The sequence below is a fragment of the Empidonax traillii genome, unplaced genomic scaffold, assembly GCF_003031625.1.
Source record: "Empidonax traillii isolate 1590-97213 ecotype Southwest subspecies unplaced genomic scaffold, ASM303162v1 scaffold1018:size752740, whole genome shotgun sequence".
NCBI classification, from domain to species: Eukaryota; Metazoa; Chordata; class Aves; order Passeriformes; family Tyrannidae; genus Empidonax; species Empidonax traillii.
Genome location: NW_020956211.1, coordinates 442,869 through 459,509, shown reverse-complemented (window position 1 = coordinate 459,509; position 16,641 = coordinate 442,869). Strand labels below are relative to the sequence as shown.

The 16,641-nt window shown below is 44.4% G+C and overlaps 1 protein-coding gene across 1 annotated transcript in view; it reads left to right on the top strand.

Moving 5' to 3' along the window:
• The window catches only part of LOC114068240 (autism susceptibility gene 2 protein-like), a gene marked incomplete at its 5' end in the record, with an annotated part of 198,374 nt that extends 182,073 nt beyond the window's left edge, over positions 1 to 16,301 (top strand). Inside the window, one exon of the mRNA XM_027904193.1 lies at positions 16,218 to 16,301. Within this exon, the coding sequence (XP_027759994.1) occupies positions 16,218 to 16,301 (84 nt within the window). The remainder of the gene's footprint in view (positions 1 to 16,217) is intronic.
• Between the last annotated feature and the right edge of the window lie 340 nt (positions 16,302 to 16,641).

The window sequence follows — 16,641 nt, the reverse complement described above, 5'->3', positions numbered from 1 at the left end:
CAGGCAGTGTCTGGAGGAAGGATCATGCTTGTTTTATCTGTCTGTTCCCAAATACTCACCATCCAGACTATAAAGCAGTGTGGAACAGCCATCTCTTGTGTCTCCAGTTTTCTATGTCAGGACATTTCTATTTGCTATTGCTTTTTCCTGCTTGAGATCACTGAAATGCCTTTTGCTCGGTTATGTTCAGTGCAGCCCATTGATATTTCTGTAGCACTGCAAACACTGACTGTTTCATTGTGTGAGTGCTGTGAATGCATCTCCCCAGCCAGAGCAAGATGTTCCTCTGAAGAGCTTGGCAATCTCACAGGCACAGCCAGGGAAAGGAGTGTTGCTGTTGTACCTGCACAGAGGCACCACGGGGGTAGAGATGCTCGACATGCCTTAACTCAGTGTGCATAGAGAACACAACACAGGGCATGGAAAACAGTTGCAGTCCCGTGAAAACCAATAAACCAAAGACTCAAACCCCACACTTAGACGTAGAAGGTCTGAGTACCAAACTCATTAAATCTCTACCTGTGGCAAAAGCTGTGGAAGGGATCTTCCAAAAGCACGTTTCTCCCTGACTTGTTATGCTGTGTCACTGCTTGAATGGTGCCTGGCTGTTGAGGGGCTCTCTGGGGTGGTGTCACTCACTGCTGGGGTGGAGGTGTAGGGAGGGACAGTGATTCCTCAGCTCTGACTCATGAAAGCCTCATGGTTGGGGGTAGGATTAGTAAGAAGGGGTGTAGCTACAGGGGGTGGATGGATGGATGGATGGATGGATGGATGGATGGATGGATGGATGGATGGATGGATGGATGGATGGATGNNNTTCAAATTCTATTATCACTGATGGGGGTTTAATTATTAATTTATTCTTTAATCAAAACTAATTAAAAATAATTTTGAAGAGTAGGAAGCTGTTCATTAGGACACCCAGAAGGCAATGACTGCATAAACTGGGCCAGGGGACATCATCTAAGCCCAGATGTTTGCTTTATTGATACTGAAGAAGCCAGTTCTAAGCTGCACATCTGCTTTACAGCACTGCTGTTCAGGGACTCTGGACTCCAGTGACTCCTGCTGGAGAAAAGCCCTGGAGCCTCCTTGGTCAGTTCTAGTCTGCCTGGATGTCCCTGACCAGTTCTGACAGCCCTGATTTAGCTATTTCATCTCTTTGGATCACAGGGCAGAGCTGGAAAGGCAGCACAGCCACCTCTGCCTACAGAGAGGGTTTGGTTTGGGGGATGTTGTGTGTCCCGGAGGAAGTTAGAAGGTTACGCCAGAAGAAACAAGATATTGGTTAAATTAATTTGCTTTTTTTTTTTTTCTTTTTTTTTTCTTTTTTTTTTCTTTCTCCAAATGAACTCTGACAGGTTTTAGCTTATTTCCAAACAGAGCTGCCACACGGTGAGGTTTTAGTGTTGGCTGGCTCAGCTCACGTTGTGGTGTGTGTTGGAGCTGCATATTCCAATTAACTTTTTATGATCCTGCACGAGGGGGAGATAAGTTAATGTGAACCAAATGTGTGGTTTGCACCGTGATACCTGCTGCTCCTCTCAGGGAATCTAGATAACAGTGCTTTTGGCTCTAGAGAAGGGATGGAGTAATTGCAAATCAGGGCTGTAGAGAAGAAACATTGAATTGGATAGTTTTAAGACAGTTTCTATCTAAAAGAAATGCAGAGCAGGAACACGACCCCAAAAACTCCTGTAAGGTTTCTGAAACGTGTTCAGAAAATTTATTAAAACCATACAGCTGGTTGGTTGAACAAATGGGGTCTTTCCCCCAGAGCTTTCTGCACCCCCAGTTTCATCCCTCAGACTTCAGTGCATGCCTGGAGCCCATCAGAGCTGCTCTGTGTGAGGCTGCAGCAGGCAGACACAAACTCTCCAGAAAGGATTGGGCAGCCTGATGGGGGCTGGGGTATGAAATGGAGCCTCCCAACGCGGCTGGTGGTTGAGTTCTCTGTGACAGGCCTTTAATGTGCTGAAAATACCACCTGTATCCTTTGTGTTGTGTTGATTACTTCAGAACATAAGTGAGTGAAACGATTGTTTTCTACCTAATAAAAAGCACAAGGAGAAAAATGTTAACATCAGGCTGGCATGGTTACTAGTGGGGTTCCACAGGGCTCCATCCTCAGCCTAGTGCTCTTCAACATCTTCATTAACAACCTGGACACAGGACTGGAAGCAATACTGAGTTTGCTGATAGCACTGAATTGGGAGGAGCTGTTGATTCCCCAGAGGGCAGAGAGGCCCTGCAGAGAGACCCCAGCAAATCAGAGATGGGCCCTCACCAACTGTGTGAGTTTAACGAGGGCAAGTGTTGGATCCTGTGCCTGGTTGGGGCAGCCCTGGCTGTGTCATGGACTGGGAATGAGGGGCTGGAAAGCAGAGCCAGGAAAGGGCCCTGGGGGTGCTGGTGGTGCCAGTTGTCCCTGAGTCAGCAGTGCCCTGGCAGCCTGGAGGGACATCCCTGTGCTGGGGGCAGCAGGGAGGGGATTGTCCCGCTCTGCTCTGCCCTGGGGCAGAGGAGGGGCAGGACTGAGCTCTGCTCTGGGGGGAGCAGGGACAGCCCCCAGGGAATGGCTGGAGCTGTGTCAGGGCAGGCTCAGGGTGGATCTCAGCCAAAGGTTCTTCCCCCAGAGGGTGGTTGGCACTGAACAGGCTCCCCAGGGCAGTGGGCACAGCCCCAAGGCTGCCAGAGCTGCAGGAGTGTTCAGACAACACTCTCAGGGACAGGGTGGGATTGCTGGGGTGTTCTTTTCAGGGCTAAGGGTTGGACTCGATGATCCTTGGGAGTCCCTTCCAACTCAGAATATCCTGTGATTGTTGGTTTTTCCTACTTGGCGCCTTGTTCCTGCTCTCACTAACCTGTCTGCTCTTCCTTGTATCATCTTATTTTACTAGTCAAAGATGCAGTAATGAGCGGTGATTGGTCTAAAATCAATTAGCAGAAGGGCTGGGTAATGCACTGGGGTTTTCCTTGAGTGAGGAAGCAGGTTTGAAAGAGTGGCATGAGATGAAATAGGAAGCAAATTACCTTCTGCTTTCTTAAGGATGCTGTGAAAACCAATATTAAAATGTCTGTTTATTCTCAGTCCCTACCCCCCACCTTGTGACAGCTGTTCTTAACTCTCCTAAAAAGTCATAACCATCCCCTTTATGATCTATTCCTTTTTATAACATTTATGTTGCAGGGAAAGTTGTCTAGTTGTTTTAGTGATGCCTGGCTTCTCCTCCTGGCTCTGCTATTGTCTTTGGCCCTGATTCAGCAAAGCACTTAAGCACATGATTATCTTTACTTTTATGGGATGGTACATGTGTTTACAGCTAAGCATGTGCTTAAGTGCTTTGCTGAATCAGAGATTTTGTCTATAACCTTGGATTTATGTCTCAACCTACTCACAAGTAAGATGAGCTTAATGGTTACCTCCAGTGATACGATGAGATGCAAGAAAAACAAAAAATAGCTCGAGTTTCTTTCACAAACAGCAAAACCCAAATGCCCAATGCATTATGTATTGCTTTGTTTCAGTGTAAACAAGTCTAGAGTAGGTCTCTCTAACTGGAGCCATCTAGACATTTCTGACATTATCAGTAATCCGTTACACTTACTGTTCCCTATAGGTTTGTTGTTCTTGTCTTCACTGTTTTTGTCAAAACAATCCTCCCTTGCCTTTGGTTGTGTCTTCAGACACGTAGGTATGGATATTTATAACTCTACTTTCAAGGTTCAGCCTTGGAATTACAGCTCCTCTTAAATAAATTAGGGTTGGGCATCTAAATCCCATTGGCAGCTTTGAAAAAAATCACCCCCCGGATTTCTAATAATCTGCTGGGATTGGATTGTGGTGCTTTGACTGATATGTCAGAAGTGACTTTGAAATCCTCACCAAACAAACCCCCCAAAAAACAACAACCCAGTTTTCTCCTTTGGTTGATTTCCAGCCTGTTTAGGAGGTGCCCGAGGATTGTTTGTGCCACGAGAACAAGCAGAGCAATATCCTGCTGTCAGGAGCATTTCCCTTTACTTGTGAGGACGGAACACTCTCTGCCTTATTGTACCTTTTTTTCCCCACTTATGCATCATAACAGAAATGCCATATTGCATTTTCCATCCTACCTGTGTACAGCAGTGTGAGCCACTGCTTCACTAACCACGCAGAACTGATAAACCACGGAGGTTTTGCTTGTGTTGTCACATCAGCGCTCCCAGAACCTCACCGTGGGGCTGTGTCATTCTCAGTGTGGCACACAAAATACCACGTCTTTTTTATCACATCCTTAAAGCCCTATGTACAACAGAAGGTTGTATTTAGACTTTATTATTATTTTCTACTCCATGTTCTTAGACAGGCTTTGCTGCCAACACAGGAAACTTTTAGTGTTTTGCAATCCTTTTCAAAACCTGTTAAAATCCGAGTTTCCTTTGAGGAAGGGTGTAAGTCTACACTCTTTTTCAAAGCCTTAGAATAAAATTTCAGATCTTGTTCCACATCCAGTCTGTAAAGTTGAAAATCTTTAGAGGAAGTCAGGTTTCACATTACTGCTTTTTGGAGAAAGAGTAATTTTAGTGTTGAGCTTGGGATCTTCAAACACAGCCATTTGCATTTGGGCTTTGCAAATGTTGAGGGCGTTACATATTAGGGTTTTATGTATTTCTTTCTGGATGAAAAGTAATTAATTGAATTCTCTCTCTTGACTGGAACATAGGTGAAGTGTAATGATGGTTTGGAATATTCACTAGACAAAATAAACTTTGTACCCATTCACAGTCTTACCAAGTAGATTTTATCATACAGAGGGAATTGCTTGGGAATTTGCTTTTCCAAACAAAATAATAGTGCTGAGAAACCATTTAAACAATGGCAAATCTTTGAAGAGAAACAGGTATTCTGTGGAAAACTGTGGATCTTTTGCATGCTTCAAAAACTATAGTTTTAAATACTGAAATTTTACACATTGCAAAAGAGCTTCTGGGTGGAAAGTTAGTGTTTCAGGGAAGTTTGGCACTAACACAGGTACAAGGACTCTTGTTACACCCAGGCTCAGCACTTCAATCTGCCTTGGGGACTTAAACCCTCACTTCAATAAAGTTAAATTATTGTACAATAAATAGAGATAAAAAATGAGCATGCTTAATGCAGAGCTGCAGGACTCTGTTGTCTATCAAGAGAACCAAAATTAATTGAACAGCTCTCCAAAAATAAACCCCCTGGATCCATTGTTTGGATTTTGATAAACACGGAGGAAGGGAAAAGGTGTTGAGGTGTTTGGCACCAGTGCCAGGCAGGTCTGAAGCCTCAGTTCACTCTCCACATGGATTTCTCATGTTTTCGAAGCATCATAATACTTAAAACAGGACTCAGGGTGGCCAATTTCCCCCCTCAGTGTGTGATTTCCTACCTGGTCGTTGTGTCAAAGCCAGAGCAGCAAATGCTGGGTGAGACAAGTTTCACCTTTAGGATATTAAGCTGATTTGCTGCTTCCTCTCTGTGGATTTGAACACTGAATCTTAAAGCATTACATTGAAGGTGGACCAAGTGTGTTGGGGTATTAGAAAGCACTTTCTCAAGAAAACTCAAGAAAAAGTTTGCATGTGTCATATCCACGTGAGACAGGGGGTTTATCTTGTGTAATTGATGTAATAAAAAGAAAAAAGAAACTTTGGTTTTGCCTCTCCTATTAAACTGCAATTTCTAAAAGCTAGCTCACTGTAGTCTTTGTTATGGGGCTTATGAAAAAAATTCATGTTAACAGAATAGTTACCGAAGCTTCAGGAAATTTTAATCTTCTCTCCAGTAATTACCAAGAATTTTGGTTCTCACAGGTAGAGATCAGCACAAACCAACTTCTGCAAGTGGCACCTCTCAAGTGCTGGATTGCACTGGGTTTTCTAATGGCTTTTGGTTCTTTGGTTTGGTTATTAATAGTTGGCTCCTGGGTCCTGGCTGAGTTCCATGTGGATTTCCCAGTGCTTCCAGCATGGTCTTCAGCTGCCTCCTGTAATGTGGGTGCCCCTCGTTCAAGCACTTGGGAGTCCCATTTCCCTCTTGCTGCAAGTGTGGGGGATTTCTGATCCGTGAAATGCCAGTGGGAGAAGGACAGAGTTATTTTCAGATTAGGCTTGGTTGTAAAAAGACTTTTAGGAAGTTAAGCTGAGAAGTGTTATTTAAAGTGGGCTGGCAAAACCACATTAAGCTCTTCGGTGAATTCTTACTTAAATTTAGAATAGTGTTAATTCAGTTGTGTTGACATCTTAAATCACTTGGTCATTGGTCAGATATTCTCTTGCAGTAGAGTCGAGATCATTTAAGAAATTACCTGTTCCCAGCTGGCATGGAGCTCCCAGCCATGAAACCATTCCAAGTTGTTCCAGGTTCAAGAGCAAACCATTTCTGCTCCCTTTTCATGTCTTGTCCCTCCCCATCTCAGTGATGCTGCAGTCCAGGAACCTGCAGAAACAGGGGCCAGTGATTTCCTAATTTGTCTATAGTTTTTACTTCTGTTCAGGCCCTGGAAGAGCTGCCTTGTCTGCCCCTCCCTTTCTTGGCCCTATTGTTGAGTTGCAAGATCTGACAGCACGAGGGTTTCCAGCCCCCCCCTGTGGGGAGGGAGACAAGTTCCCTTAGGCTGCTGTGAAGCTGATTAACACTGACCTGTTTCATTTCCCCCTGGAACAGGCCAGTGGAAGCAGTTGCATCAAATTGATCACTGCACTTCAGCTACAGGAGTGAGTAACTCCTGCCCCTGCTTGAGTTACACCCCAAGAAACCTCGAGCCAGGGGAAGGCTGCTGTCCTCAGCAATCCTGTCTGCTCAGAGGTTTCACTGTTCAATTAACACACTTCACAAGCTTATTCAGATTAACTTTCACATTTGTAAGTGTGAAAAGCAAGCCCTTAATGACACCTGGCTGTGCAATTCAGGGACTATTTTCTGAAAGCCAGTGCTTGGGTAATTGATACGGTTGCACTTTCACTCATCAGTAAGCATTCAGCTACAAGGAGAAAGTTAGAATACATCTCTCTGTCCTTTCTAAAATAGAAGAGAATTTTACACCTTTTTGACTGCCATTCAGCTGTGTGTTATAGCCTTCTGGTGACGCCATCTAGAACTAATTTTAATCTTACCAAGCCTGCCAGAAGATGAATATTTTTGATGTAGGAGTTCCAATGAGCCCAAAGGAATTAAGTTCTTTTTAAAGACCTGTTTTCTTCTTATGTACACCTGTCTACTTTGAGATTGTTTTTATTTTAAGTGCCTCAATTTGTTTATCAAATGCAGAGTGGTTGCTCTTACTTTGTAGGAGTATCATGGTCTATTGGAAGTTTTATAACTTTAGGTGAGAGAGCTGCTAAAGTGGAGAAGTTGGAGTATTAAGAGCTGTCACAGCCAGGTAGCCAGGTCTAAATGTCAGTGAGTCTGATCACTGCTGTAGTGGAGGGTGACAGAGTTGATGCAGGAGCTTAGGAGAAGCATAAAACAAAACTGCCATTAAACTTACTCCAATGGTTTTTCACTATTTACCTTCATGTTTATTATTTCATATGACTTCACCCTGCCATTCCTTAGAGAATATTATTAAATATAATGAATTCAGTTAGTTACAGGCCCCATATCCAGGCTTAGCCTTAGAAGCTCCAGCTTCCCTTTGATCTTCAACATACCAAAATGTGTGATTATGCTATAAAAAGATAATGGAAGGAACATCAAAGGAAAGTTGAAAAACGCCAATGTGGCTTAGTAACATAACAGCTTAAGAATAGCAGCATAACATGGAGACAACCCTAGTTATGTCTTAATGCATTTTAATATGTGCTCTGCAAAAACACCGCTACACTGGTGTCTGCACCAGAGCTCTCCCTTCCCCAGGAAATCTTTTCAAATAGAGGATATATTTGCAAGTTACATATTACAGTCATGATAGGTTGGGTGGAAGAAATTCTGTTCGTGTAGGTGATCACTCTAGAGACTTTTCCTGCTTCATCCCTGAGCTCCTGTCATTCTGCCTACGGAGTTAGTCAGGGCTTTAACCTTTCAAGACAACAATAACTGTCTCCCATGGGAACATCAAAGCCAGTGTTGGCCAAAGAGGTGATTTAGGTGTACTTACTGTACCTCAAGCTAAATGTCAAGTGTGATTAAACCTCATTACCATGTCATGCTTTAAGTAACAAAGTACAGGAACTTAAAGAGTGACTGTGAGCCCTTAAAATGTCCCTGGATTGAGGGGGTTTCAATCTGTGTGTTGTGCTGTCACACTTGGACAGCACAGCCCCTTTTCCCCAGGCAAATGGACCAGATCTGGGGGAGGTGGGATGCAGCAGAGGGTTGTGTTGGGTCCTCTCCAGAAGCAGCTTCTTACAAAAAAAACCCCAAAACAAACAAAAACCCCAAACTGTGTGCACCTCTCAGCACATCCACAACCCTCTTGCTGCTCATGGTGGTACCCATCTTTCATCCAAGGGTTTTACCTGCACTGCACAGGTTATTCAGAGAAACCCAGTGGTGGGTGCCCCTCAGCATTAGCCCCACATTAAAACTGCAAAACCTGAAAGACAAAAGGCTAAAGTGATGTTAGCAGGGCCTGGCAGGAGGAGAGAAGCACTAACCACTTCTTAAGGGCCACTGAGAGTGCCAAGGATTTGTTTGTCCCAAAATCCTTGTTGATCACACAGTTGTTTACATGTGGAGCCTTGAGCACTCACAGTGTATCCCATGTGTCTTGCAGAGACTTTCTGATGGGATTAGTGATACAGAGCATCTCAGTTTTAAGGAAAAGGCCCAAAATACCAAATTTAAGACTGAGGGTTTCTGTTTTGTGACAAAGGCTGAGCGTCTGAAAATTAAGATTGTTGGCAGCTTTTGAAAATGCTGATATTTACTTATGTACACCTAGAAATTAAAGAATTCTGCAGGTTTTACCAGGCTGAGGTAACTGGAAGATTCAACTTCCAGTGACGTGTTTCCTGTCATTGTGGCTGGTGTTCAGAAATTAGGTGTGTGGAGCTGACAAGTTTAACTCCTGTGATGGCATTAAAAGCAAATGTTTTTTCAAGTTGGGCATGATGATGTGAGATTTATGTGTGCAGTAGGTAAAACCTCAATAACCAAGGTCTTTCACCTTGGGCACAGGGTATTTTTTTGCAGTAAAGCTCTGTTGGCTTTAAACTGAGAGAGAGTAGGTTTAGATGTGATAACAGGAACAATTTCATGGCTGTGAGGGTGGGGAAGCCCTGGCACAGGGGAAGCTGTCGATGCCCCATCTCTGGGAGTGTCCAAGGCCAGGCTGGATGGGGCTTGGAGCAACCTGGGCTGGTGGAAGGTGTCCCTGCCCATGGCAGGGGGTGAAATAAGATGGTCTTTAAGGTCCCTTCCAACCCAAACCATTCATTGATTCTATGATTTTGTTCATATTCACTGGTTGTTCCTGTGATTCTGCACTGGATATTGTTAAGAGCTAAGCTAATTCATATTTTTGTTATAAGGGTGGTAGGCCTGTTCCTCTTCTCTAACAGTCATTTGAAAGTCTTTTGAGGATGATGGAAAGTTATCCCATGCAGACATATAAGAAAGTTAAAAAAACAACCAACCAAAAAAACCACTGAGTTGTCTGAAGTTGTTTTGCTCTGGTTTGGTTTTGAATGCTTTTTAGCCACAAAACCTTTCCAAACAACCAAAACAGACTGAATGGGTCCAGCAAATTGTCTGCTGAGGTCCTTTGCTTTAATGAGCAGGAAGGGGATAGGACACATCCAACTTCAGCCCCTTCTCCCCCTTTTCTGTTGCCTCCAGCAGTAGGAGATGGGCCCACTTTCCTGCCCCTTTATCCCCACTCGTAATTCTGTAAGATCTGTAGAAACATAAGGCCCCACTGGATCCAGTGCTGTTTAGAAAAGATAATTACTGTACCCAGACAGCTTACAGGCTATGGTAGAGGTGATATTCTATTTGTTTATTACAGAGAGACACCCACCAGTGAAGGTGTCTGGAGTACTGAGAGCTGTGATACCGCCTGTTACCTCCAGCTCAACACCATCCCTCAGCTGAATTTTGTCTTTCACTGAAGGGAAAAACATAGGAAACAGCTGTTCTAGGTTGAATTAATGCAATAGTGGTTTATTTTTTCTTTATTGCTTCGGTTTGAGTTCTTTCATTTCAAGAACCTTGTTTATTTGCTCAGCTTTTGTGCAGACAGCTCTCACATGATACAGTCCTGATGATTTTGTCTGTATTTTAAATAGGAAATGGAAGTGTTTCACTTCCTCTTCACAACAGATAATCAAGCTAGAAATTTTAATAGATAATCAGATGAGTAGTGACCCAGGACGGGTCTCTGCTTGCCATAAAAGCCCTGTGATTTTTCACTTCCCTGAGTTTATTTATTGTTACGAAAAATAATTATGTAAAAATACCTTAAGCCATCGCCGTAGTTAAAGCCTGACCGTCCAAACATTCCTTATTTTCTTTTAAAATACCTGATACTGTCTTCCAGTGCTGCAGTGTAGCAGAGCATAGAGGCAGCTGTCAGGCAGTGATGAGAGGGATCCTCAGAAGCCCTGGAGTTTCTGTCCCTGCTTTCTGTGGGATCAGGGCCCTGCCTCGACGTGTCCTCCTGGCACAGTGACCCTGAAAACTGCAGGGCAGAGGAGGAGCAGGCTATTGCTATTGCTTTTCATTTCCCCTCAGACCTCCAGCTTTCAGAGAGGTTCCTTCTTGGGAGCTGATTGTGCAAAGTCCAAGCCCTTCCAAACAGGGCTGGCTGTGCCCTCGTAGCCTTTTGTGCCCGTCCAGCCCTTGCACCCCCTCCGAGGCAGCCTGGGGATGCTCTGAGTTGCTGTTTGCACATACAGTCAGAGCAGTTCTAGTCTGCTGCTTTCAGGAACTGGAGAACCATGAAATAATTCAGGTTGAGGGGACCTCAGGCAGTCTCTAGCTGACCCCCTGCTCAGGCAGGGCTGGCTCTGAGATCAGACCAGGCTTCTTGGGGCTTCGTCCTCTCAGGGCTCAAAAGCCATTGCTCCCCTGGTTGTTCCAGGCCAGGACCTGTTCCCTCTGCAGCCAGCACAAGGCTGGGCTGTGTCAGCTCAGCCCCTGCCCCCCCAGGGGCTCTGGCACCAGCCTTTGGCATGGCAAGGGTCATTCCTTCCCTGGAAAGGCTTGTGAAGAGCTTCGCCCTCACTTCATCATTTCACAGTCCAGATGACTTCAGAATTGGAGTGTTTTTTTTTAGTGGGGAGAGGGGGGGAAGAAAGTTTTTTCTTTTTTTCCTTTCTGAGGGCGAATGTAAGAGATCTCCCACTGCACCCTGCCCCAGGGCAAGGTAATTCCTGCCTTCAGAGCCAAATGAAAGAGGCAGATCAGCCCCAGCCCTGCCTGGGCTCCTCAGCGGGCAGGACTCTGTCCCCAACAGCTGTGCAGGACTTTTTAGATATGACAGCGATACTCTCCTCAAAATCCTCATACTTTTGCACCTCAACACTTCCAATCATCAGCAGTTTTAGTGTTTTGACTCATGTAATCCCTTGGAGATGATGTGTCGAGAACAGGTGCTGTGTAACTGGACTTTGGCTGGCTGAGAGTCACCAAAAGGTTGATGGTACAGAACCCAAAAGTGCTGGGGTTTAGGAGAAAAAGGGGGCAGAAGATCATGTGTTGGTGAACAATTCGCAGAATTATCTTTTCTGAAGTTGCAGCTCTCTTTCTGTTGCTGGAGACCTGGCCTGTTGCACAGGCACAAACAAGAGGTTGAGAAGGGAAAGGAAAAGGAAAAGCAGACCAAATTATATTAAAATCACTGACATCTGAAGAAAGAGCACTTTTCATTAGGCCTGAGCCTTGCAGGGGCCTGGCAGCGTTCATGCCAGCAGACACCAGCTACACTTCTGTCTTTTAATGCCTCTCCGTTCTTACCAAACACGAAGGTGGGAGGAGATGTGGGAGGGGCAGCAGGTGAGGGTGGTGGAGCCCAGCCCTGCAGTCAGCAGGTGGTGGTGAAGGTACAGCGGTGGAGAGGGGCAGGCGGGCTCCTGATGCCTCGTTAGCCACTTGGATCCTACGTGGAGGATGGGCGAGGGGAGTGGGAAGAGCTGCGGTCTGTTTGGGGGGGAAAAAAATATCACAGCCTATTAGTTAGAAGCAATGAAATGGAGCCAACTTCAGGGACTCCATTAAGTGCAGCGTGTTTAGGCAGCCCGAGTCCCCGGGTGAGCTGTGCTGTTCTGCAGGATTGTGTACTGCGAAATAATTGGAATTGGGAAATCAACTGGGCTTCAGTGGCCTCGTGTAGCCTGATACCAGGGAAGGAGGAAGGGGGGGGAAACATTTCCTTTTTCTTAGTTTTCTTTTTTTTTTTTTTTTTTCCTTCCAGTCTAAAGGCTGCAGTGAATACAAAGAGGAAACGTTGTGCTAGATAGATTTACTGTCAATAGTCCTTCGAATAATACAAACAATGGCTATAATTAAATTTCATTTTGGCAGGGGATTATTTGAAGCATGTCATCATAACACCAGCTTGTAGTATATTATTCTCTTGGCATCCTGGACTTTTCCTGTTCCATTCACTGAGTAAAAATGATCCAGAATTCAATCAGAAAAGGCTGAATCTGCAGGGATGCCTGTTAATGCATTGATATGTCTAGAATCAGATTCTTAAATAAAACATCCCTGCTTATTTTTTTAATTTATTTATTTAAGAAGATAAATTAGAAACGGCAGAACAAGTTGGACTGGAGCCACTTTTTGCACCTAGGCCAATTGCTAAGTAAAATCCTCTCGAGGGTGTTGCTGAGGGGCTGCAGTGCACCCATGAATCATGAGTGAGGGCTGTGTCTCTTCTTTCAGGTGAGCAAAGTCACTGTTTAATAGTGTGAAAGTTGTTTCAGAGTCCCAGCCCTCCCAGCAATGTGTGTGGTAAGGATGCCATGTATTCCCATTGGCTCCAAACAACACCTTGACTGAAGAGTGGTATTTATAAAATGAAGCATTGCTAAAATGCAGGTTTTGTCTTGCTGTCTGATGTGTGTTGAGAAACGTTGCAAGGCATCAGCATTATTCAGTCATGAAAAATGGTGTGTTGGGTCTCTGGCTCTCATTGATGCTGAGTGTGAATGAGAATCCAGCTCCAGTGCTTGCAGATGTGTGGGAGCCCATCACTCATTGTTAGCAACTGCAAAGGTGAAAAGAAAAATGGATTTGTACCAATGCCTCAGCCCCCCAGCACTCTCACTAAACATTTTAACTGTTCTGCTCTTGGTAAGTGCAGAACTTCAGGTAATAATTTGGTCAGTGTAGGCAAGACTTGAGAAAATAATGGACTATTGAGTTAAAAGGCACAATGTAAGGTGCTATTGGATTAAGAATGTGTATGCTGTGGTGTAAGTTAATGGAACAGTAATAGTGAGAAGTGACCTTCTTCCCCTCCAGAAATGGAAAAAAAGCAACACTTAGCAGTAGAAAATAAGATGGGAACCTCTGAGTGTAAGGTCACTGCAACTCCCAGCACATGTGGCCCTGCAGTAATAAAATGCTGTCTGTGGCAAACCAGTCCATCACTCGTTGCTATTAGGGCATAAACAGGATCATATTATATTGCTCAGTTCCTCTAATAATAGCTAAGTACTTCATGTGTCCCTTCCTTAAAATACCAGTTGCAAATTAAGAAAACACTTATACAAAATAAAAAAGGAAGATATGGTCTTATTCAACATAATCTCCCTTTTCCTTTAGCTGAAGCCATCCCTGCCTAGTCCTGCCTGCTCCACCAAGAATGAGGACAAAAACCCCAACCCAAAGCAAACAGAAAAAGCCATTTAACCTAACGTTTCCTGGGTGCAGGTTTTTTTAGCAGTAATTACCATATCCATTTCCTCATTAAAACATCATTAGTGAAGGCATTGTTCCTTCAAGATGTTGCAAACAAGGTTGATTGCACTGCATTAAACTGGAGTTTACCTGTAGCCAGATGTTGATGTGAGTTGGAAGATGCAGGGGCAGAGTTGTCTGAACCCAGCCTGACCTTTATTACAGCAAGAGCCCATTGTCATTCAGATTGTTTCATCTACTGAGACAGAGCTGGTCACTGGGAGTGGACCCTTGGCTGTAGCTTCTCTTGGAAGACACTTGGTATCATTGCTCTAAGTAAACCAGTGCTGCCATCAGGGACTGACAAGTGTTAACAAGCAGCTGTGTTTGGTTACTGCATAGTGGATTTAACTTTGTAATCTGTATTTAAACACCAGTTTTTGCAAAGTTACCAAAATCCATGTTTTCTTGATTGTTCACTCAAACTTTAAGGAGCCATTGCATGACTCACCTGTGATAACCTAAGTACTTCAGGTTTTCTCTGTGGATAGCAATCCCTGTGCAGATTGCACTGCTTTACCCACAGTCTGTCTCACCAGAGTATCTGCCCTGTATTGCTCATTGTGCACTGAACAGCCTTTGTGTAATGACCATCCACCGGAGTCACACTTTGCACGGTGATATCAGTGTCTCAAAAGGTGTTTTAAAAGAGTAAAAAAAAAAAAAAATCTTGGATTTCAAGAGCTGAAAGTGCACTGGCAGCAGTTTCATTTTGCAAGGTTCCTCAGCTCTGTAAAATATCAGTGTGGATGAATGACACTGCTTTATAAAATCTCCATCAGAGCCATGGGCTGTGTGCCTGGACATGGGGGGAACCAGTCCTCAGGCACACAAACACAGCAACACTGGGTTTGCTGTCCCAGAGACCAAGAGGAATGATCCCATCTGAATCCCAAAGTTTTCCAGGATTTGCATTTGAGTTTAATCCAAGATTGTGATTGGAGGCAGCTGCAGACAAGGTTCTTGATCAGTTGTGTGTGCTAGAGAGGGGAGTTCCTGACACATGGAATTGCTCCTCTTCTATTCCCAACAAAAGCAGCTCCCTGAGATATCAGCATTGAGGTGCTACCTGTGAGAAGTATTGAATCAGTTCTTCCTTCCCTTTTCTCCTCCCTAATAGCTCTTCTTGCTGATGCAGCAACCTTCCAAGCAAACTTTCTGAGCTACCTTGTTACTCAAATGAAAGTACTTTCCTACTGTGATTAGCATCTGTTTATGGGATGGGTTCTGTTTTTCATAATTAAATCCTGAGCAGAAATGCAAAGTCTGCTGTGTAAAAGGATAATGAATCTTTATTGCACCAGTGCAAATCAGATTTGTGCAAAAAGCTCTTTGAAAACAGTAATAACCCAAGACATGTATTAAGTCCCCAAGATAAGGTTCTTGCTTTTAGATTTGCCTTTTATAAATGGAAATTGTGACTACCCAATGGATTTCACGTGACCTTTCTGCCACTAAAAGAGATTTTAGCCTTGACCTTAGGCTTAGTACATGCCAACCCCACCTTCCTCATGGCCAAGCCTGTAAAAAAATATGTATTTTAAGGAGCAGAAGTAGGGAAGGGCTTTGTCTGTTTTCTTTGTGTGTCTTCAGTAGCAGTGGGAAGTGGGGAGGAAGGGAGGCACTTGAAAGGTCTGAGATACGATCTAATCAGCCATCCCAATGTCCATTTAGCACGAGCTGTAACATTTTAAGGATCTCCCGGCCACTCTCTCAGAAGGGAAGGCTCATGTCATCCCTTGTATTTTCCCATTGTACACATCATTTCCTGGCGAATGCAGGATTTATTCCCCAGCTAAACCCTTCTTGACAGGTTTGTTATCTGTTCACCCGGTCGGCAAGCCCCTGAGAGGCAGAGCAGGGCTGTTAGCGAGAGAGAGGAGAGGGAGAGGGGGAGGGAGGAGGGAGGAAGAAAGAGGACTGGGAAGCAGGGCAAGGAAATGTCAAGCGAGCTGCCAAGGATGGATATTATAGCTGCTGGGGACCTTAGAGAGTATCATGTGTCTTTTGTGTCTATTTTACAGTCAGTGCTTCATGTAAGATGGCAGTCTCGCCTGGACTGTGCTTAGTATTGATTTACTTCCAGGCAAGGCACAGACCATTTTAGGAGTACGTGGGAGACGAGAAAAAAAATCCTCCCACCCCACCCTCTTCCAGCCTTCATTTTCTTCTATAAACAAACACATCTAAAGTGGTTTCTATTAAGTTCACTCTCCACCTCGGTTTTTCCTTTTTTTTTTTTTTTTTTTTTAAATTAGCAACTTGATCAGAGGGTTCTCAATGCCAGTAGATACCTAGAAAGCAATGTGGGTTATTGTCTTGTGTACAGACTGCAAACTGAGGTCTTTCTGGCTTTTAGAGAAAGAGCCAGAGCTCCTTCATCACAACCCCTGCTCCTGGATCACAGCTACCAAGAAGTAGCTGGAAGGTGCAAGCATGCTGAAGTGGAGAACCTGTTTTGTTTTTTGTTGGGTTTTGTGTTTTTCTTTTTTTTTCTTTTTTTTTTTTTTTTTTAATCTACACATAATATATAGCCCTTATTATTTCCCTTCTGTTGTTTTCTGCAGTTGCTGCTCAGCCCTGGGAGCAGCATGTTGGATGGGAAGCAGCCGTCTGGCTGTCTGAGCACTCAGCAGCTGCTCTGCTCTTGGAGAGGCTTGGGCTGGGTGTACTTCCCCCTGGCAGCCTCCGTGCTCCTGGGCTTCAGCAGCCCAGCTCTGCTGGATTTCTGCACTTGAGATCCTGCTTAGGCTCCTGCTTCTGTCTCCCTGTGGTTCTGCAGC